General features: G+C 37.3%; 1 protein-coding gene and 1 pseudogene across 2 annotated transcripts in view; both read left to right on the top strand.

Moving 5' to 3' along the window:
* The window catches only part of Kif5b (kinesin family member 5B), a 52,427-nt gene that overhangs the window by 18,871 nt on the left and 10,249 nt on the right, over positions 1-23,307 (top strand). For both annotated transcript variants that reach the window (XM_010621318.3, XM_010621319.1), the window contains exons 6-20: positions 571-626; positions 717-804; positions 985-1,109; positions 2,710-2,814; positions 3,041-3,186; positions 3,829-3,977; positions 5,260-5,453; positions 6,806-6,874; positions 9,766-9,972; positions 12,945-13,088; positions 16,995-17,183; positions 17,944-18,061; positions 18,507-18,568; positions 18,666-18,775; positions 22,925-23,026. In XM_010621318.3, the coding sequence (XP_010619620.1) occupies positions 571-626; positions 717-804; positions 985-1,109; positions 2,710-2,814; positions 3,041-3,186; positions 3,829-3,977; positions 5,260-5,453; positions 6,806-6,874; positions 9,766-9,972; positions 12,945-13,088; positions 16,995-17,183; positions 17,944-18,061; positions 18,507-18,568; positions 18,666-18,775; positions 22,925-23,026 (1,864 nt within the window). The remainder of the gene's footprint in view (positions 1-570; positions 627-716; positions 805-984; positions 1,110-2,709; positions 2,815-3,040; positions 3,187-3,828; positions 3,978-5,259; positions 5,454-6,805; positions 6,875-9,765; positions 9,973-12,944; positions 13,089-16,994; positions 17,184-17,943; positions 18,062-18,506; positions 18,569-18,665; positions 18,776-22,924; positions 23,027-23,307) is intronic.
* On the top strand, positions 11,076-11,984 carry LOC104860208 (annotated as a pseudogene).

The following is a 23,307-nucleotide window of genomic DNA, read 5'->3' as shown; positions in this document are numbered from 1 at the left end:
TTTTTAAATTCTTTATACATTCTAGTAATTGATCCTTTGTTGGAAGAGTAGCTGGCAAAGATTTTCTCTGTTGACTTTTCCCTTTGCTGTATAGAAACCTTTGAATTTGATGTAGCCCTATTGGAGTCCTATTCAGGTAGTCTATACCCATCCATGCCCGTGGCTTTACTTGTTTTCCCCTAACAGTTTGAGAATGTTTTAATACATAGAGTAACTTGTTAAAGGGTGTATTTATGGCTACTTCTTCTAAGCAATAATCAGAGCATTAGAACATTAGGGATTTTGAGAACCTTAGTCCATGTTCTCTCAGATATGTTGTCTTGGGGCAAACCAGTGAGTGACAGAACATTATATGTTGACATTCTTATTTATAAAATAGGACCTAAAATTCTATATTGCTCTTCGGTTTCGATTTAAATCTACATCTACAAGGTCGGTCTTTAGTAACAGTGTTTTTGTATCTTTTAAAAGTTGACTATTATTCAGCTGCTAGGGGAAACCTATCAGTTGTATTATTTTACAGCCAGTGTTTTGAAAAAGTTGCTAGTACTATTTATTTCTCTTTTTCAGTTTCAAAGACCAACCTTTCAGTTCATGAAGACAAAAACCGAGTTCCCTATGTAAAGGTACACATAAAATAACAGAATGATTGTTTGCAAAGCCTTGTAATTTTTAAAAGGCTATTTACAAACTTTTAAAGATAATTATATTTACAGGGGTGCACAGAACGTTTTGTATGTAGTCCAGATGAAGTTATGGATACCATAGATGAAGGAAAATCCAATAGACATGTAGCAGTTACAAGTAAGTAGTATATTTATTAACATTAGTTAGGGTATATATCAATCTTATGTCCTTGAGAACATGAGAATAACTAGATATCCTTATCTGTTTGACTCATCATAAGACTTCTACAAAATACTGTTTTGGCGAAATTGTGAGGAAAACCCATGCTTATAGTTGTTCGTATTAATTTCATTGCAGATATGAATGAACATAGCTCTAGGAGTCACAGTATATTTCTTATTAATGTAAAACAAGAAAATACACAAACGGAACAAAAGCTGAGTGGAAAACTGTATCTGGTTGATTTAGCTGGTAGTGAAAAGGTAAGTATATATTCTGATAAATGCTTAGTGCTTTTAAACCTCTCCTTGAATTCAGACTTAGGGAGTATTTGTTGTTGTATCTTGAAAACTGGGAGATTTTGTTTTGGTGATCTGAGAATTATAACTTGATACCAATGCTTTATGATTATATAAATTGATTTAACTGTTCCATGTCACTGTCATTGACCATTTTGTTCAACCAGTAGGTGCTGTCTTTGACTTAAGTTGTATGTTTTAAGAACTTGTTCAGCATGTCATAAATTATCAAAGGTGTCCTTTCCTAATACATACTAGTGATTAAAACTAATAGCTACCTTAGTTTTCTGGTTTGGTTGTGCAGTTGCTGTTGAGTATCCATGCAAGATTACTCACCCCACTGCCACCATCACTTCTCCTCACAGTGAATACTAATCCATGTTGCACAAGTCCTTTACGTAGAGAGCCGTAGTATTTGTGTATAACCTATGCATGTGCTAAGTATTTTAAATCGTCTCCAGATTATGTACTTAAATCCTGGCACAACATGAAGGCTATTTAAATAAATCTTCTATTTTCTTGTTGTGGGATGAATGACAAGAAAAAGGTCTATACATGTTCTGTACAAATGCAGTCTTTTTCTTGAATATTTTCCACACTCGGATGATCCTGTGGATATTGTCAGTTGTACTTATTTTTATTTCATTGTGATAGTCCCAATATAATATAGTTCTAGTTTGTATTAAAATAGAAGTTTAAATACGAATGACCATTTTGACTGTTCTCCTAATTTACTTTCTTATAGTTAAAATGATGTCCCTTATTTTCTTCTACTCAAGTGTTTTTTTTTTTGTTTGTTTGTTTGTTTGGTTTGGTTTGGGGGGGTTGTTCTTTTTAACACAGAGTCTCACTATGTAGTTCAGGCTGACCTTGGACTCGTGACGAGCCTCCTTTCTCAGCCTCCCGAGTGCTGAGACTACTACAGGCTTGTGCCACCATACTGGGCTCTTCTATAGACTCAGAAGTCTTACACACATCTTTCATGATGCAACCATTCTGAGAAATCATTTTTTTGTCCAACACTTTTATATTATTCTAACTTATCTGTAACATAGGTAAACATTGTATATTTTTTTAAAAGCAAGCTTGCTAGTGTATTAAAACTCAGTCTTTTTTAATATCAACATTACTCTTTAGCAAACTTCCTCTTTTTCAGTGTGGCAAAAGGATTAACCAATTAATAACAGCAAATATCATGGAGGTTGTATATTTTCAAGAGCAAGAACTAAATATAAAATTTGATATTTCTTTAATCATATTCTTTTTTTGGGTACTGAGGATTGAACGTGGGCCCTTGTGCTTGCACGGCAGGTGGCAGAACCACTGAGCCAATCCCCAGCCTTTTAATTATATTCTTAATTCAAGTAATTGCTTGACCAAGTTCTTAGTATATTGAGTCATACTCAAGGAATATTAGTATCTTAGAGTGAATGCTTGACCAGTAACATCATGAAGCTGTTCATGTTCCCCTCTGCCTGCTGGTTAGTGATGACCTCTACAAATTTCTTAGAAAATCACCTGAAACTAATTCTGTCTCTTTTTTTTTTTGGAATCTTATCTATAGGTTAGTAAAACTGGGGCTGAAGGTGCTGTGCTGGATGAAGCTAAGAACATCAACAAGTCACTTTCTGCTCTCGGAAATGTTATTTCTGCTTTGGCTGAGAGTAGTGTGAGTATCATATCTTTATTTCTCTGTTATTTTCCAGGGATTTATTTAAATAGAGATGCATGTAGTGTCAGATGAGCAAAGGATTCAGTCTTTGAATCAGAGTTAGTCATTAGTGTGTGTATTCTAGTTGACATCTTAATACAAGCAGCTAAACTAAATAACTTTACAATTATACTTTCTGATATAGAAACCCATTGAGTAATGTGTTTTCTGTTTTTATGTGTAGACATACGTTCCATATCGCGATAGCAAAATGACAAGAATTCTTCAGGACTCGTTGGGTGGTAACTGTAGGACCACTATTGTCATTTGCTGCTCTCCATCATCATATAATGAGTCTGAAACAAAATCTACACTCCTGTTTGGTCAAAGGTTTGTTTTTTAGAATTACAATACTTACTACATTTGTGTTTTTGTTAACTCTTCAAATTAGTTCATGTTTTAGTGCACTGAACACTTATTTTGAATTGAGAGACACAAAATTATACAAGTTAGGTCCATATTTTAGGCCACTTAGGTTTCAGTTGTTAAATTTTTGTAAGAAACTTAATTCACTGCTAATGAAAATAAGAATAAGCCAGTTGACAGATGTGACAAGTTTAGTAATCTATGTCAGATGATTAGGAAAATCTGTAGTGAAGACCCTGACTTTGACCATCTCTTTTCTTAGTTCATCCTTGCATGTGAACTGAGAAAATATATCTCCTCAGGTTTTGTTTTTGTTGTTGTTGTTTTCTCCAATGGGTTTTTGTTTTGTTTTGTTTTTTACCACAGATTTTAAATGGCTGACTGAACTGAGAAAATATATCTCCTCAGGTTTTGTTGTTGTTGTTTTCTCCAATGGGTTTTTGTTTTGTTTTGTTTTTTTACCACAGATTTAAGTGGCTGACTTGTTTAGTTGGTTTGCAAATCAAATTTAGTTGGTTGGTGAATACACATTATACATTACAGTATTCAGTGTGAGAACTCGATGATAACTAGACCACCTTTTTTTCCCTTCCAATTACCTCTTAGAGCCAAAACAATTAAGAATACAGTTTGTGTCAATGTAGAATTAACTGCAGAGCAGTGGAAAAAGAAGTATGAAAAAGAGAAAGAAAAAAATAAGACCCTGCGGAACACCATTCAGTGGCTTGAAAATGAACTCAATCGATGGCGTAATGGTAATAATTTAGAATTTGACGTCTTACATCTGTTGAATACAGATTTACGGTTTTGTTATGAAACATAAATGAGAATGATAAAGCATAACCACTTCAGTTTTTATCTTTAAAAAATTTAGAGGGGCCGGGGATTTAGCTAAATGGTTCTACCACCTGCCTGGCAAGTATAAGGTCCCAAGTTCGATCCCTGGTACCCCCCCCCCGCCAAAAAGAATTTGGGAGTTTTCAGACACAGTCTTTTACATTAATTTTGATTTTACCTGAAATAAGTATAACAGTACAAATGCTGGTTAGGAAAGGAAAGTGTGGCAGGGTACCCAGATAAGGATGGAGACAACAAAATGATAAGACCTGGTGACTAGATATCAAATATGAGGGGATCAGAGACAATTCCAGCCACTCATCCCTGGGAGTGAGCACACAGGATGATTGATAAGAGCTGCTGAGGTAGAGTAAGAGAGAGGACAGAGCAAGGTAGTGTAGTCGAACTCTAGCAGTCACCCTCTGCGGAAGCATTAATTTGGATAACTTTCTTCACACACACAAGTACCTCCACAAGCGCTAAGAAACCAGTGCCCGTTTGTAGCCCAGTAATAAAAGACTTAACGAAGAGGGTGGGCAGGACGGTTTATTGCCCTCATCACTCCTTCCCCTTCCTAAGACAGTGCCCTGTTGGAGAGAAAGACCAGTGAGCGGGCCCTTGCCGTGGACCCTGACTGGGGCTGCCACAGGAAAACCCAGCACTGGGAAGGCTTCAGGCCTGTGAAATGAACTCAGTCTCCAGGTTTGGCAGCGGCAGGCTTTGGGGAACCCTCAGCAACACACAGACCTCGGTCCCCAGCCCTGTCCCACCTGGCTGTGTGTCTCACGGCCACACCTGATAGCCGTCTGGAATTTGTGGGTGGGCAAACTTGTAGAAGGGATTTCAAGTAGCTGCTTCACATTTGCAGGCAGCTCAGTACAGGCATACAGAGCAGATATGTTCAGGGGAGAAAGAACTCTTGGAGTCAAAAAATACAATAAACAAAGGATCTGGGACTAGATGTTAATGGGAGAGCACTTGCCCAGAATGCATGAGGCCTGGGGTTCAGTCCCCAGTATTGTCAGAAACAGTGGTAGGAAAGAAATGAAGAAATGTAATAGGGAACACAAAGCAGAAGAAAGAGTCTGAACTTGAAGGGGCTACTGCAAAATGATATAGCGGGAACAAACCATTGAATAGAGTAAACCTGAAATTTTTAGATATGTAGATTTTTTTTAACCATGTAATTGTCTGTTTTAGGGGAGACAGTGCCTGTTGATGAGCAGTTTGACAAAGAGAAAGCTAATTTGGAAGCTTTCACAGTGGATAAGGATATTACTATTACCAATGATAAACCAGCGGCCACAATTGGAGTTACTGGAAGTTTTACTGATGGCGAGAGAAGAAAGTGTGAAGAAGAAATTGCTAAATTGTACAAACAACTTGATGACAAGGTGTGTGTTATTTTAGGTCTATTTTCTTTTAGAATGTTATTGAAACATTTATTTTTATTTTCAAATTTCAACATACCTCCTTTGATTTCTGTTAACCTTTAAAATTTCATATTGGCAGAAAATATAAAAAACAATTTTAGTTCTGTGTGGAAACTATATGGTAGCTTATTTTTCTCTACTCTCTTTGTGTGGTGGGTGGTGTGTGCTAGAGTTTGAACTCAGGGCCTTTGCACTGAGCTACACTGCCAACCCTCTTAATTTTTTTTTCAATTTTGTGGCAGAGTCTTGCTAAGTTGCCAGGCTGGGCTTAGGCTTGAATTTGAAATCCTCCTGCCTCAGCCTCCAAGAGTGCTGAGAGTATAGGTTTGTGCCACTGTGTTTGGCTTTTCGGCATCTTTTTTAAGCCAAAAAACACTTTCAAAGGAAAATATGGCATTGGGTCATTGGAGAGTACTAATATAGTAACCTCTTCTAATCAGGGATCTGAGGATTCTAATAAAAGATGAATGGAAACCGTGAGCTGGCAGTAATATCTTTTTACTCTGTTGAAATTATTAATGTGAGTAGTTGAATAAATTATGAAGTTAATAGGTCAAGAGCAGTGAGGAGAGTACAGGAAAATATTGGGGTTTTGAGGGGGACTAGGGATCGAACTCTAGACCTTGCACTTGATGGCAGGTGGCAGAACCACTGAGCTAAATCCCTGGCACTAGGAAAAAAACATTTTTTTTCAGTATATTTTAAGCAGCGATAGCAGTGACCATTTCCTCTAATAACTTTAAACATTCAGCCTTTAAAGCACAAGGTGTGATTAAAAATGTGTTGAATATTTAAATTTTAAAAATTTTTACTACAATGGAAGATACTTTGTTATTAATCTCCCTCAAGTTATTCCCCCTTGCTTCAAGCACGCTTATCCCATAGTTCTTTGCAATGTGTCTTTTACTGTAATAAGTTTTTTGTATTTAAACATTCAGTGTATTTTTTGATCACTGCTTGTACCTGTTTAGAGCCAGTCACAATGGCACAGACCTGCAGGCCCATCTCCTTGGGTTGGTGTGGGAGGATCACTTGAGCCTACATGTTTGAGGGCAGCCTGACAACATGGCAAGTCCTTGTCTTGAAAAATACAGTGTTTAATGAGTGGCTTTCATAAATATAACCTTTTTCTTTATTGTGTAATATATTCTTCTTGATCATTGAAGAAATCATTTGTTTCAAAATTTCTTAAGATTGGAATAAGCCATGCTGAGTTGGAGAGACAGAATAGTTTGGAGTAGTAATTTAAAATTTTCTATTGGAAACAAAGCCAAGTCGTTGGCTACTTTGTTAACTGGATGCTTTTATTCTAGGATGAAGAAATTAACCAGCAGAGCCAACTGGTAGAGAAATTGAAGACACAAATGTTAGATCAAGAAGAGGTAAGTTGAAGACTTTTTATAATACGTTTAGAAAAGCTTTAAAGGTTGTCATTTAAATATAAAGACAATTCACACAGCTTGATATATATACTAACATGATTTAAAATTCTTCAGTACGTTTGTGCTTCATATTTATATTTTCTATGATAGCAATACCACTTGGTCAGTCAGTGAAGCAAAGATTGACTTTCACATAATTTTTTTTTTCTTTTTATAGTTACCTTTCCTCTAACCCGAGAGTTAAAAGGCATTGTTGCAAAGATATTCATTCCTATAATACATATCTCTTGGCTTCCTAAACTGTCTTCTACTTTACTTGCCTGGAATTTATCATCATATTCCCTCTAGGTGAAAAGTGTTTATTTAAGTGCATATTGAGACCATACTCTTAAGTGAAATAAATAACACACATGTGTAAATACTGAATTGTTTCTCTGGTGTGAAAAACTAAAAGTGTAAATAAGATGCAAATTGTATAATTGACAATGTGAAATAGGAAGAAAAGGACTAAAGGTGTAGGGAAAGTGAGAAGGGTAGGGGAAAGTGAATAAGGAAAAGAAAAGCTATGTGAAAAGGACAAAATGGAAACAAAATCTTTGTAAATGTGGGGGGTGACAGTAGGGCAGGGGTCTGGGGAAAAAATGAGAACCAAGACATACTATGTAAAGGTACACGATCCCAATGATGAGTGTCACTGTACTATATACTTTAAAAGTACCAGTAAACTCATTGAGGGGAAAAAAGTGTTTGGGCCAGGGATTTAGCTCAGTGGTGCCTCTGCCTGCCTCACAAGTTCAAGGTCCCAAGTTCAATCCCTGGTACCAAAAAGAAAGAAGAAAGAGGGAGGGAAGGAAGAAATAAACAGAAGTGTTTATATGTAGACGTGCAGGAATATGTCTGTGAAACAAAGAAAAATACTGGTTTCTGAATCCCATTGACTTTGTCTTCAATAATTGTATATTTTGGGTAGCTCTGTGTGGAAATGAGAGTGTCATGTAAATCAGTTTTTATTCCTTCACTGTATCTCCCCATATCTGGTCAGTTTTTTTTTTCTTTGTCTTCTTCCACGTTTGTTTTGTCTTCTTGTCACCTAGTTTGGACCTCATTTTATCTCACCCAGAACTGCATGTGGGTCATTGAGAAAATGGTCCTGTGTGAGTCTCTTGGGATGAGAGATTGTACAGCAGTAGTGGGATTTTGTTTGTTTTTTGTTTTGTTTTTTGCAAAACATTCAGGGTGGGGGATTTAGCTGGGTGGCATCACACCTGCCTCGAAAGTGCAAGGTTCTGATTTGATCCCCAGTACCACCAAAAAAAAAAAAAAAGAAGAAGAAACTACTCCTGCCTTGCCAAACACTGGTACATTTTAGGCATACATAACAATAACGCTTACCATGGAGAATTTGGACCTGTACCTCATACATCCTGCCTCTTCTTTCCCATTTCCTCCTTCCCTTAAGCCTCCTCCCCTCACTATGTAAAAAGCTTTTTTGTTGTTGTTGTTGTTTTATTTTGTTTTTTGAGACAGGGTCTCACTATATAGCCCAGGCTGGTTTCAAACTCAGCAGCAATCCTCCTGCCTCAGCCTCCCAAGTGCTGGGATTACAGGTGTCCACCACCACATCCGGCTCAAAAAAGTTTTATTTCTAATTTTTTTCTTCTATTTTCACTTTTTTTCTTGTCTCTTCATTACTTTCCCTCCTTCCTCCCTTGTTCCCCTTCCCTTTTTTTTCTTTTCCTTTCTTTTCCCCTTCCCTTTTGAATGTTTTCTTCCCATTTCCCAATATCTATTATACATTTTAGTCCTTATTTCCACTTTTGGTTTCTCACACTAGGTAAACAATGAAGTTGGTATTTAAACACGTGTTCAATTTCTGTCACTTAAGAGTATGGTCTCGAGGTGCATCCATTTATTTAGAGATGTCTGAAGCTCATCCTTTCTGGCACATACTCCATTGTTATTTAAAAAACCACATCTTTATCTGTTCGTCAGTTGACGCATCAGAGAAATTATTCTTAATTCGTTCGTCCTTATCCTTCTTTCATTTACACCTTTGTTTCTCAAAGGGCCCTATTGACATTTGGGGAAGGCTGACTTTTTTCCTGTTTATATGTTGTAGAACAGTCAGCATCCCTGATGCTGTTTTTGAATGCTGCTAACTCAGTAACACTCACAGGGCTGGGAATGTAGCTTTGCGGGGAGAGCTTGCCTAGCATGCACAAAGCCCTAGCACTACCCCCAAACCCACATGTGCACATTTGTAGGTGTCCCTGCTGCGAAGCCCCTAACCTGCTGAGGGCAGTGTCCATGTGCATGGTCTCCTGTCCTCCGGTTAGAGCTGCGCTGATACTAGGTTATCAGAGGCATAACACAGATGCCACTCCTCTCCAAAGAAAGTGTAAGCATATGAACAGGTCTTCTGAATATCTACTTTCTCATTTCTGTGTACACTGTTGATGAGTCCAGCTTTCCCTCTTCTTAGGTTGATTAGGTATGATTTGCCTCTCCTAGCCAGGTTTTCTCTCTCAAGTACCTCTGGAAATAGTCTCCCTTCCTGTACTCTCCAAACAGTTTTATCTATTCTATTTCTCATTTTTAGCTCTTTCAGTCCATCTTGTACTTCATATTTATATACATGTCTTCTCTTTTTCTAGATTCCTCAAAGGCAAATTCTTGATTTTCCTTATTTCCTGTGTGCCACACTGGCTGGCATTGTGCCTACACCTGAGTAAACACTCGATGAATGTGTTGAAGGAGTGAGTGCCTGCACACCTAGTCGCTTCCACACTCTATTTCCCTTGTACCTGTTATCAAGTGATGAAGGAAATTATTTTTTCTTTTTAAACCTGTGTACTTTTGGTGAAAATAAATATTTTACACTTTCTTAATAGCTTCTGGCCTCTACCAGAAGAGATCAAGACAATATGCAAGCTGAGCTGAACCGCCTGCAAGCAGAAAATGATGCTTCTAAAGAGGAAGTAAAAGAAGTTTTACAGGCCTTAGAGGAACTTGCTGTCAACTATGATCAGAAATCTCAGGAAGTTGAAGATAAAACTAAGCAATATGAATTACTTAGTGATGAACTGAATCAGAAATCGGTAGGATATAGTTACGGCTTTTCTTAATACTTCATGACAAGTAATCTTAATTGAAAAATTATTTAACTTTTCTTTTTTTTTGGTATGGGGGATCAAACTCAGGACCTTGCACTTGCAAAGCAGGTGGTGGAACCACTGAGCTAATCCTCAGCCCATAAAGCTATTCTCAGAGGATATTTTCATGTCTCAACTGTAGTTTCTCCTACATATGAAGTCTCAGAAACAGATACTTTCTTAGTACCTGAAGGTCTATTAATAAGTAACTTACATGGTATTTTTAAAGATGTTGGCTCTTTCTGTTAAAGGGAAAACAAATTAAAAGCTCCTAGTTGTTTACTAAAACTTAGATTGTTCCAACTGCAAATAATTTTTCCCATAAAAATAAAAAGCTATTAAGTGAATTTCAGAGTAGTCATAAAGATATACAGTATAGCTTCATATCATTTGTTTTGTTCACTGTTTTATTCCCATAATCCGGAATACTTGCCTTCACCTCAGAGTGTGGAATCTTGTGGTTCTCTAGTGGATGGAGACTTTTATGTGCTGCTGTAATAGGGCAGTGGTGCCAGCAACACTATATGAAAGCTGACTGTTTGAACATTGCTGTTGATCAGCTGTCTTACATTTTGTCGTTAATGCCAGCTGCTTATTTAGAAAACACTGGAATCGTTGCCCACCACCTAGCTCCCTATTTATGTCCACTTATCTTAGGGAAAGCACTCAGCGCTACAAAGTAGCACTCCTGAAGGTTTTTCTGCCCCTGATGTGTTCATTTCCCCTTTTTAATCTCCACAGTTAACAGTTAATTGGCTGGAAGTTGCAGTTTAATACCACAGAGCTTTATCCGAGTTGTAATACTAGCAGAGCTGATTTCTGTTTGATGGAATAACTGGAGTTTGGGAGAACTGCAAGTTCATCCTTATCTATGGGTTTTGGTCTTTAAGAGAGTTGTCAATGCCGAGCTGAAATCAGCACTCATTTGCAATAGGAGTTAACAACCCCCAGTATTTAGAAGCTTTTTACATGCTTAGATAGTGTGATTATTATTATTGAACAGTAAGAGAAAATTTCTTGTAGTTTGAACATTTATGGTAGTAGCATCTGTGCTGTTTGAGACCTTCAAGGGGACTGGTGTCATACGTAGATTAAACTGGGTGGACGTATACTCTTCTGATAATTAAGCCAAACAAGGAACAAGCACTTGCGTTTTCCTCCTCCCTGGTGTGAGTTCCCCGTGGCTAGGAGACCTCGCTGTGGGAGCTGCTGATAGCAAGATGTCCTCAGGAAATGGCAAAACTGGGCACCCTACCCCCAGTTTACAGCTTGACGGTCAGCTCGGAGATAACGGCTTGACTGACTACAAAGGAAAATGTATGGTGTTCTTCCTCTACCTTCTTGACTTCACCTTTGTGTTCCCCATGGAGATAATTGCCTTCAGTGACAGGGCCGAAGAGTTTAAGAAACTTAGCTGCCAAGTGATGGGTGCTTCACTGGATTCTCTCTTCTGTCGTCTGGCATGGATCAACACGCCGAGGAAACGAGGAGGACTGGGGCCTGTGCACATCCCCTTGGCGTCAGATCCTATTGCTCAGGATTATGGGGTCTTAAAGGCTGATGAAGACATTTATCTTGTTCAGAGGCCTTTTTATCATTGATGATAAGGGTACCCTTCGGCAGATCACAGTAAAGGACCTTCCTATTGGCCACTCTGTAGATGAGACTCAGACTCATTCAGGCCTTCCAGTTCACCGACAAACGGAGAAGTGTGCCCAGCTGGGTGGAAACCTGGCAGCGATACTATCAAGCCTGATGTCCAGAAGAGCAAAGAATGTTTCTCTAAGCAGTGAGCACTTGGCCATGAGAAGAAAAGCTTTTTTGTATATTTTTTTTTCATGTTTAAACACAAGATGTAAGGGGCAATACATGTCTTTCGTATAGGAGTTGGGAAAACCCTTTCATCTTTTCTTCCACTGGTAGTAATGGCCTGAGCCGTGCTGTGGAGTAGACCATCTGATGATGTGTGATGCATCGGTAGCAGGGCGTCTCCCCATTCAGTGACCTTTTATAGTGTCTTACTAAAATTGAACTGAGAAAAACAAGCCCTTGAAAATGATGACCTCATTACTAAGATATAGTGACTGAGAATCATTGTGTTATATTAAAAATGGAGCATCTGATCTGTGATAAAATAGTTTCTAAGGGTCGGGGATTTAGCTCAGTGGTTCCCTGCCTGCCTCACTAAGCAAAATGTCCCGAGTTTGATCCCCAGTACAAAAAAAGGCTTTTAAATGGGCCAAATTCAGTTAGAGTTTTCAGATTTGGGGATTTGTATTTGGTAAATCAGCTACTAATACGTAATTATAGTAATTAAAATAATAGTAATATTAGCTCATCACTAACTCCTGGATAATTACTTTTGTGGTTTTTTTTTGTTTTTGTTTTTGTTTTTTTGGTACCAGTGATAGAACTCAGGTCCTTCCACTTGCAAGGCGGGTGGTGGAGCCACTGAGCTAAATCCCCAGCCCTGCTTCTGTCTTTAGTACCAAAAGCAGTAGTAATTATCAAGTGGATTCATTTTAGTGAGAAGTGTATAGAAAGTAGAAGGCATACCAATCATGTAAAAGTTAATAACAGTAATTTGCTTACTTTGTTTCCACAGATTAAACTGTTTATGGTAATAAATGCTAGTCATATCTAATATTGAAGTTTCCAATTTCTAAGCAGAAAGGCATCCATTCTTAAAAATTTAGTGAATTAGTACAAAGTAATTGCTTCTAATGAAGTATAATGGGGTTACTTTACATAATGTATAAGGTCTTTGGAAGCTAGCCCAAAATTCTGTAGGTTGTTGAAGAAAATGAAAGCCAAAAATACATAATTTTGTAAGGGCTAAGTAAAAAATTTGAAATACCTTTGAATATTTGAATTTTCCTTAATAGTTTAATGCTACTTTTTATTTTTGATTCTACAAGGCAACTTTAGTGAATATAGATACTGAGCTTCAAAAACTTAAGGAAATGACCAACCACCAGAAAAAAAGAGCAGCTGAGATGATGGCGTCTTTACTGAAAGACCTTGCAGAAATAGGGATTGCGGTGGGAAACAATGACGTAAAGGTAAATACAGCAACTGACCAAGTAAGATGATCGTGTGTAGCCTGAACTTGTGTTTAGTACTTTCACGAAGTTCTTTGTGTACCCTGTCCTCACACAGACTTGTGTGCTAGAAGGTACTAACTCCACTTTACCTGAAGGAGAAAGGAGGGTTGAAGAAGGGCCCCCAAACAGTGTTCAGTGAGTAGCACTTGCTGGACCTGGTGTTTGGTTCTTTTTCTCAGCTATGTGAAGATTGTACACCTAGAAGTTATCTTAATAAATTGCCATATGTGAAAGTATTTGCTTGTAACAACATTGAAGATTAGCTGAGGGAGAAAACTCATATATTAATTAGCTTCTTGTTGTTTTTAAATGTTTAAATAAAAGTAAAAGATGATGTTGCATGCCATCATCATCCCTGTGAAGTGAGACTCTCAAAAAAAAAAAGTCAAAGATGAAGCCAGATGTAGTGGCACATGTCTGTCTATAATCCCAGCCACTAGTGGGGCTGAGGCAGGAGGATCTTCACAAGTCCAAGGCCAGCCTGAACTACATAGCGAAAACTTGCCTTTAAAAAAAAAAAAGATGAGTAGTACTTAAATCTAAAAATATTTTAGTATGAACCATTTTAAAAATTACTGCAGAGACTTATGTAATGAATTCTGTGGTTATCAGTTACTGCAGTTTTACTGTACTTTTATATGTGCCTTTTTTCCATAGAAATCTTTTTTTTTTTTTTTTTTTTTTTTTTTTTTTTTTTACACTATGTAGTTGAGACTGACCTGGAACTCACTATGTAGCCCTGGCTGGTCTCAAACTCACAGTGATCCTCCTGTCCCAGCCTCCTGAATGCTGGGATTACAGGCGTGGGCCACCCGCCTGGCTTCCATAGAAATCTTTTGAAAGATGCTAGTGTTGGTTTTGTTTGTTGTGGTACTAGAGTTTGAACCCAGGGCCTTTGCACTGAGCTATTTCCCCAGCCATTTTTTATTTGGGGACAGAGGGTTGCTAAGTTGCCCAGGCAGGGCTTGAATCTGTATCAGCTTCTCAGAGTGCTGGAATTTTAAATATCCATCACCATGCCCTGCTAAGTCCCATATGTTTTTTTGTTGTTGATGATCTTTTGGTTGATTTTTAAAAACTATATAATATAGTTCAGTTACAGTTTCAGAGTTACATGGCTTTTCAGATATAATAGTTGTTGGTTTTTTTGTTTTTTGTTTTTAACAAGGTCTCACTATTAGTTTAGGCTGGTCTTGAACTCATATGAAGCACTTACTAGCCTCAAATTCGTGGCAATCCTCCTGCCTCAGCCTCCCAAGTTCTGGAATTATAAGCATGTACCACCACACACAGCTGTATAACAGTTTTACCATTACAGTACTGTGTAGAATAATCTCACCACCCTAACAGGTCCCCTGTGTATTGCGTATTCCGTGTTGCCCTTTGAGCTCCTAGCAACAACCCTTTTTATCACCTCTGCAGTTTCAGTTTCCAGAGTGTTATGTAGTCAGACTTATATGGTATGTGCCCTTTCAAACTGGTTTTCCTTTAGCAGTGTACTTTATGGCACTTCTGTATGTTTTGTTGGCTTGATAGAACATTTCTTTTATTACTGAACTGTGCACTCCATTGTATGAATGTGCCATAGTTGCTGTGTTCAGCTAGTCACTTCTAATTTATGGCAGTGACAAATAAAGCTGCTCTAAACATTCATGTGCGGATGTAAGTTTGCTATTCAGCTGGGTAAATACTACACCCGAGTGTGTTTGTTAGGTTGGATGTTAAGGCTGCTTGCTCATTAGCTTTGGAGGAAATTCCTCCACTGTGCTCCAGAGTGGTAGCATTTTTGCACTCCTGCCAGCAGTGAATGGAGAGATTTGCCGCTTGCCTCTTTACCAGCATTTGATGTCTTTTTAAAATTATTGTTATTTTAGCTGTTCTTCCAGTGTATAGTTTTTTGTTTTGTTTTGTGGTTTTGTTTTTTGGGTGTTTTTTGGGTGTTTTTGTTTTTGTTTTTGTTTTTGTTTGAGACAGGGTCTCACTCTGTAGTTGAGACTGACCTGGAACTCACTATTTAGTTCAGGCTGGTCTTGAACTCACAGCGATCCTCCTGCCTCAGCCTCCGGAGTGCTGGGATTACAGTCAAACTCAAGGCCATCAAGACTTTCATATTATCTTCTAAAATGTATTTATGTTTGGATTTACATTTAGGTCTACAGTCCATTTGGAGTTAACTTTTCTGAAAGGTGTAAAGTCTGCTTCAGGATTGACTTTGTCTGTGGATGTGTTATACCTGTTGCACCATTTGTTGAACGCTGTTCTTTGTCCCTTGAATTGCCATTGCCCCTGTATTAGAGACCAACTGACTGCATTTCTGAGTCTCTTTCTGGGTACTCTTTTCTGTCCTCCTGGTCTGTCTTCTTTTCTCAATCCTGTGCGGTAGCCCCTTACCTATTTTACTATCTGTGGTTGCAGTTACAGTACACTGCAACTTGAAAATATTAAATGGAAAATTCCAGAAGTAAATAATTTATAATTTAGGATAAACTTTCTAGGTTTTTTGTTTTTTGTCTTTTGTGGTACTGGGGGTAGAACTCAGGACCTTGCGCTGGCCAGGCAGGCACTGCCACTGTGCTATATCCTTGGCCCTTCTAGTATATTCTTAAAATTCTTCTAGTTCTTTGTTATTGTTACTGTCTTACTGTACCTCATGTGTAGTTAGATTTCATCATAGGTGTATGTATGTATGTATGTAAGAGGCTCGGGACTGTCGGTGGTTCCAGGCATCTGTAGAACGGCTTGACACATATCCCCCTGGAAAGGGAGACTGCTGCACACCCCGAGTACTGTAGCCTCACCATAAATCTTCAGTGTGAGTCATTGCTGTTTTTCGGTATTGTGTTGGCTTTTCATGCAAAAAACTTGCTCTAATTTTTATTGATTATAGTCTTTCATCCGTGTTTTGGAGTTTATCACTGTAGATCTTGTATATGTTATGTTAGGTTTATACTTTTTTCCCCCAGTGCTGTGGTTTGAACCCATGGCTTTTGTACTGACATACATCCTCAGGCCCTTTTTAAATTTTTACTTAGAGCCGGGCATGGTGGTGCACGCCTGTAATCCCAGCACTCGGGAGGCTGAGGCAGGAGGATCGCTGTGAGTTCAAGAACAACCTGGGCTTCACAGTGAGTTCCAGGGCAGTCTGAACTACATAGTGAGACCCCGTGTCAAAAAACAAAAGAAAATTTTTTTTTAGTTAAAGACTGAGTCTCATGAAGTTGTCTGGGCTGAGCTCAAACTTGTGAGCCTCGTGCCGCAGCCTCCCAGGCTACTGGAGTTAGAAGCGTACACCACTACAACCAGCTAGATTTATACTTCTTGTCCCCTCTGCCCCTTTGAAGGTTCTAATATGTAGTTGTTGTTGTTGTTGTTTTTTAATTCTAGTTATTTTCGGTGTACTGAAAATGGTTGGCTTTTTATATATTAACTTTGTATCCTAAAACCTCGCTATATTTTTTAGTTTCTGGAATTTTTCTTGACATTCATGTCATCTGCAAAAATAAAAGAAAAGACAATTTTATTTCTTCCTTCCAGGGCTTCATTTTGTTGTGGAATTTTGTAATGAAAATCATAAAACTTAAAGAATGTGCATTGACCACGGTTCCTCCTTGTTGAGCTTTAAAAAAGTCATCCTTTTCCTGCCACCTAAACATCCTCTTGTTAAGAAAGACAAAGATTTGTAAGCTGTGTTTACCCTTTATTAAAGTTTACCCCTTATTAAAGTAGTAATAAAATTAAAAACTAAATTTTATACTTCCTATGAATATTGACTATTAAATTTTGTTTTAAGATTTTAAAACCTTGACAAAACACATTGAACACTTTGGGTGTAACATTTTTTATTTCACTTTTTTAACCTCACAGCAGCCTGAGGGGACTGGTATGATAGATGAAGAATTCACTGTTGCCAGGCTGTACATTAGCAAGATGAAGTCAGAGGTCAAAACAATGGTGAAGCGCTGCAAACAGTTAGAAAGCACACAGACCGAGAGCAACAAGAAGATGGAAGAAAATGAAAAAGAATTAGCGGCATGCCAGCTTCGTGTTTCTCAGGTGGGTATTTAGAGCAAACTTGCCTCATTTTTTCAACATTTTATTTCAAATAAATTTCATTTCTTAGGTTTTCATGAAAATGATCTTCTGTAGGCTTGGGGGCGCGTGTTTTTTTGAGACAGTCTCACTGTGTTGTGAAGACTGGTCTTGAACTCACTGTGTAGCCCGGGCTGGCCTTGAACTCACAGCAGTCCTCCGACTGCAGCCTCCCGAGTGCTGGGACTATAGGCAAGTGCCACCATGCCTGGCTGTAAATTATTTTCAGAAATAAAATAAAGAGCTTAATTTGGTCAAGTTGTACTCCTGGTCTTCCTGAATTATAACTTAAATAATATAACGGGGCTTTATTTGCCACTATAAACTATAGAAGCTTACTAGACTGATGTGACTGTTGAGGACTCTAGAATTATTCCAGAGTAGGCCATACTGCAGGGGACCAGTTCTAGCATTAGGTTAGATAGAAAATTTCCATGGCAGGTAGTAGATAGTACTACTTGGAGGTTACTATAAGAATATTACCATATATTTCAGCTCTTAGTGTCTTAGTTTACAAGCGGCATGAGCTATGTGGGTGACCATTTCATTAGTTAAATTTTTTTACGTTTTAAATCTGATCTTTGAATACTTGAGGATAAGATCCCTTCACATTTTTCATGTAGTTAGATATATCAGTAAAACTTGATTCCTTTCAGATATTCTTAACAACAAAATCTGTTTGTGAGGTTTTTCCCACTTCATATTAGTATATTTTTTCCAAAAGCATGAAGCCAAAATCAAATCCTTGACTGAGTATCTTCAAAATGTGGAGCAAAAGAAAAGACAGCTGGAGGAATCTGTCGATTCTCTCAGTGAAGAGCTGGTACAGCTTCGAGCACAAGGTATTATCTTCCAGTTGTTCATGATTTATAATTACATTGATTTCTTTTTACACTTTAGCATAATTGTTGTACGTTTATAGTCAGGCTGACAGAAAATAGTGGGAATGTGAATAACTTGGAAAGAGAAGCAAATCATACAGTTTAATGTGGCTTTGACATTTTTAAGATCGTGTTTGAATATGTCAGTAGCCAGTCTAGGAATTGCGCAGAAAACGATAAAGTTTTTATATGTGAATACATGTAAATCTTAACATAGGGGACTCAAAAGCAGTCTCATTTCCTTTTTTTGTCAACACAGTGAATTTAACTTGAGTATACTGGTCGGTATCATTGAGCTTCTAGTGTACCACTAGGGAATGTGCTACTCATAAGCCATATTTGTTCTTTGGTTTAAACAGAAACCTTAAACCTTATTTTGCCCTTTATTTTCCTTCCTTCTACCCAGAAAAGGTCCACGAAATGGAAAAGGAGCACTTAAATAAGGTTCAGACTGCAAATGAAGTTAAGGCAAGTTTAATGTTACATTGGATTCTAATGACTTTAATTTATCATTATTAATTTTTATTAGCCTGACTTTAATATTCTTTTTTCCAAAAAATTGTAGCAAGCTGTTGAACAGCAGATCCAGAGTCACAGGGAAACTCATCAAAAACAAATCAGTAGTTTGAGAGATGAAGTTGAGGCAAAAGAAAAACTTATAACTGATCTTCAAGAGTAAGTATAACACTTCTTCCTCTTTAGCGTTAGAAATTCATCTGGAAATCTTGTCTGTGTGTACATACATGTCCTGGGGGTTGAACCTGTGGCAGCGTCACACTGAGATACATCTCTTAGACCCTTTTTTACATTAAATTTTGAGACAGCCTCTTTCTCGGGTGCCCATCCTAGGCTTGAATTTGAAATCCTCCTACTTCAGCCTCCCAGAGTGCTGAGATTATAGGGATGCACCACTATATCCAGCAAGATTTACAAGACAAAGGAATAGGTTACTAATGTACGATATATCCTTGTTTAAAACCTGCAGTTTTAAATGAAAATATTGAGTTGGAAAGTGATTTTCCCATAAGGTCTAAGTCAAGTTTTAGGGAAATTTTCCTTCATATTTTGGTTTAAATATTTAGGAAAAAAACAAAAATCCCAGTCTAAACTCATCATTTCAAACAGGTACCAAAATTTACAAATCATTGGAGAGCAAAGCTGAATTGGAAAGTGTAGCTTTTAAAAATTCTTTTTAAAATAGAACTTGTCTTGTATATCTCAAAGCCATTTTCCCTACTTCTAGAGCTGTTTCATATGCATGGACTTAATAAAACTTAGAGATCTGTAATGATTTTTAACCTGGGCTTCACAGTGAGTTCCAGGGCAGTCTGAACTACATAGTGAGACCCTGTCTCAAAAAACAAAAGAAAATTTTTTTTTAGTTAAAGACTGAGTCTCATGAAGTTGTCTGGGCTGAGCTCAAACTTGTGAGCCTCCTGCCGCAGCCTCCCAGGCTACTGGAGTTAGAAGCGTACACCACTACAACCAGCTAGATTTATACTTCTTGTCCCCTCTGCCCCTTTGAAGGTTCTAATTTGTAGTTGTTGTTGTTGTTGTTTTTTAATTCTAGTTACTTATTTTCGGTGTACTGAAAATGGTTGGCTTTTTATATATTAACTTTGTATCCTAAAACCTCGCTATATTTTTTAGTTTCTGGAATTTTTCTTGACATTCATGTCATCTGCAAAAATAAAAGAAAAGACAATTTTATTTCTTCCTTCCAGGGCTTCATTTTGTTGTGGAATTTTGTAATGAAAATCATAAAACTTAAAGAATGTGCATTGACCACGGTTCCTCCTTGTTGAGCTTTAAAAAAGTCATCCTTTTCCTGCCACCTAAACATCCTCTTGTTAAGAAAGACAAAGATTTGTAAGCTGTGTTTACCCTTTATTAAAGTTTACCCCTTATTAAAGTAGTAATAAAATTAAAAACTAAATTTTATACTTCCTATGAATATTGACTATTAAATTTTGTTTTAAGATTTTAAAACCTTGACAAAACACATTGAACACTTTGGGTGTAACATTTTTTATTTCACTTTTTTAACCTCACAGCAGCCTGAGGGGACTGGTATGATAGATGAAGAATTCACTGTTGCCAGGCTGTACATTAGCAAGATGAAGTCAGAGGTCAAAACAATGGTGAAGCGCTGCAAACAGTTAGAAAGCACACAGACCGAGAGCAACAAGAAGATGGAAGAAAATGAAAAAGAATTAGCGGCATGCCAGCTTCGTGTTTCTCAGGTGGGTATTTAGAGCAAACTTGCCTCATTTTTTCAACATTTTATTTCAAATAAATTTCATTTCTTAGGTTTTCATGAAAATGATCTTCTGTAGGCTTGGGGGCGCGTGTTTTTTTGAGACAGTCTCACTGTGTTGTGAAGACTGGTCTTGAACTCACTGTGTAGCCCGGGCTGGCCTTGAACTCACAGCAGTCCTCCGACTGCAGCCTCCCGAGTGCTGGGACTATAGGCAAGTGCCACCATGCCTGGCTGTAAATTATTTTCAGAAATAAAATAAAGAGCTTAATTTGGTCAAGTTGTACTCCTGGTCTTCCTGAATTATAACTTAAATAATATAACGGGGCTTTATTTGCCACTATAAACTATAGAAGCTTACTAGACTGATGTGACTGTTGAGGACTCTAGAATTATTCCAGAGTAGGCCATACTGCAGGGGACCAGTTCTAGCATTAGGTTAGATAGAAAATTTCCATGGCAGGTAGTAGATAGTACTACTTGGAGGTTACTATAAGAATATTACCATATATTTCAGCTCTTAGTGTCTTAGTTTACAAGCGGCATGAGCTATGTGGGTGACCATTTCATTAGTTAAATTTTTTTACGTTTTAAATCTGATCTTTGAATACTTGAGGATAAGATCCCTTCACATTTTTCATGTAGTTAGATATATCAGTAAAACTTGATTCCTTTCAGATATTCTTAACAACAAAATCTGTTTGTGAGGTTTTTCCCACTTCATATTAGTATATTTTTTCCAAAAGCATGAAGCCAAAATCAAATCCTTGACTGAGTATCTTCAAAATGTGGAGCAAAAGAAAAGACAGCTGGAGGAATCTGTCGATTCTCTCAGTGAAGAGCTGGTACAGCTTCGAGCACAAGGTATTATCTTCCAGTTGTTCATGATTTATAATTACATTGATTTCTTTTTACACTTTAGCATAATTGTTGTACGTTTATAGTCAGGCTGACAGAAAATAGTGGGAATGTGAATAACTTGGAAAGAGAAGCAAATCATACAGTTTAATGTGGCTTTGACATTTTTAAGATCGTGTTTGAATATGTCAGTAGCCAGTCTAGGAATTGCGCAGAAAACGATAAAGTTTTTATATGTGAATACATGTAAATCTTAACATAGGGGACTCAAAAGCAGTCTCATTTCCTTTTTTTGTCAACACAGTGAATTTAACTTGAGTATACTGGTCGGTATCATTGAGCTTCTAGTGTACCACTAGGGAATGTGCTACTCATAAGCCATATTTGTTCTTTGGTTTAAACAGAAACCTTAAACCTTATTTTGCCCTTTATTTTCCTTCCTTCTACCCAGAAAAGGTCCACGAAATGGAAAAGGAGCACTTAAATAAGGTTCAGACTGCAAATGAAGTTAAGGCAAGTTTAATGTTACATTGGATTCTAATGACTTTAATTTATCATTATTAATTTTTATTAGCCTGACTTTAATATTCTTTTTTCCAAAAAATTGTAGCAAGCTGTTGAACAGCAGATCCAGAGTCACAGGGAAACTCATCAAAAACAAATCAGTAGTTTGAGAGATGAAGTTGAGGCAAAAGAAAAACTTATAACTGATCTTCAAGAGTAAGTATAACACTTCTTCCTCTTTAGCGTTAGAAATTCATTTGGAAATCTTGTCTGTGTGTACATACATGTCCTGGGGGTTGAACCTGTGGCAGCGTCACACTGAGATACATCTCTTAGACCCTTTTTTACATTAAATTTTGAGACAGCCTCTTTCTCGGGTGCCCATCCTAGGCTTGAATTTGAAATCCTCCTACTTCAGCCTCCCAGAGTGCTGAGATTATAGGGATGCACCACTATATCCAGCAAGATTTACAAGACAAAGGAATAGGTTACTAATGTACGATATATCCTTGTTTAAAACCTGCAGTTTTAAATGAAAATATTGAGTTGGAAAGTGATTTTCCCATAAGGTCTAAGTCAAGTTTTAGGGAAATTTTCCTTCATATTTTGGTTTAAATATTTAGGAAAAAAACAAAAATCCCAGTCTAAACTCATCATTTCAAACAGGTACCAAAATTTACAAATCATTGGAGAGCAAAGCTGAATTGGAAAGTGTAGCTTTTAAAAATTCTTTTTAAAATAGAACTTGTCTTGTATATCTCAAAGCCATTTTCCCTACTTCTAGAGCTGTTTCATATGCATGGACTTAATAAAACTTAGAGATCTGTAATGATTTTTAGTAAGAACCAGAGGACAGTATCAAAACAAAGTGGTGATAAAATGTGGGATATGGATCTATTAATATCCAGTGGAAGTCAAAGATTTAGAGACCAGAATAATATCAGCATTTCAAATCAGAATATGAAAAATATTGTATGGCTGTAGCAGAAGAGCCCTTAGGTATTTGGAATACAAGATTATATTTGTGGTTTGAGGGGGCGCGGATACCAGGAATCAAACTCAGGACCTTGTGCTTGCGAGTCAGGCAGCAGAACCTTGAGCTAAATCCTGGCCCTTGTGATCTTTTTTTGATATGCCATTCTGAAAACTATGAAGTTAAACCTATCTTACATATTCCTTTTTCTCTCTCTCTCTCTTTTTGTCAGCCAAAATCAGAAAATGATGTTAGAGCAAGAACGTCTAAGAGTAGAACATGAGAAGTTGAAAACTACAGATCAGGAAAAAAGCAGAAAATTACATGAACTTACGTGAGTAATTGTTTTAAAGTTTAAAAATAAAAAGTATATTAGAGGATTCTAGGTGTTCCCCTTGGGCATGTCAGTCTTCTGACTATTTATGTCTAAGAACTCAACTATATACACCCTAGCTTTAAGGAAAGCAGGGTCTCAAATCTCAGCACTGACTAAGCTTCCGAGTATTTCTTAGTAATGTGCTTGCTATTTGTCACCATATTGCCTTAAGAACAATCATAAAAATAAGCCTAAAATGTGACGTTAATTCAGATTTTTTTTTTTTTTTTTTTTTTTCT

This window comes from Fukomys damarensis, unplaced genomic scaffold (genome assembly GCF_012274545.1).
Source record: "Fukomys damarensis isolate Sample0158 unplaced genomic scaffold, DMR_v1.0_HiC HiC_scaffold_19, whole genome shotgun sequence".
NCBI lineage: Eukaryota > Metazoa > Chordata > Mammalia > Rodentia > Bathyergidae > Fukomys > Fukomys damarensis.
This window is presented reverse-complemented; position numbering and strand designations above follow the sequence as displayed.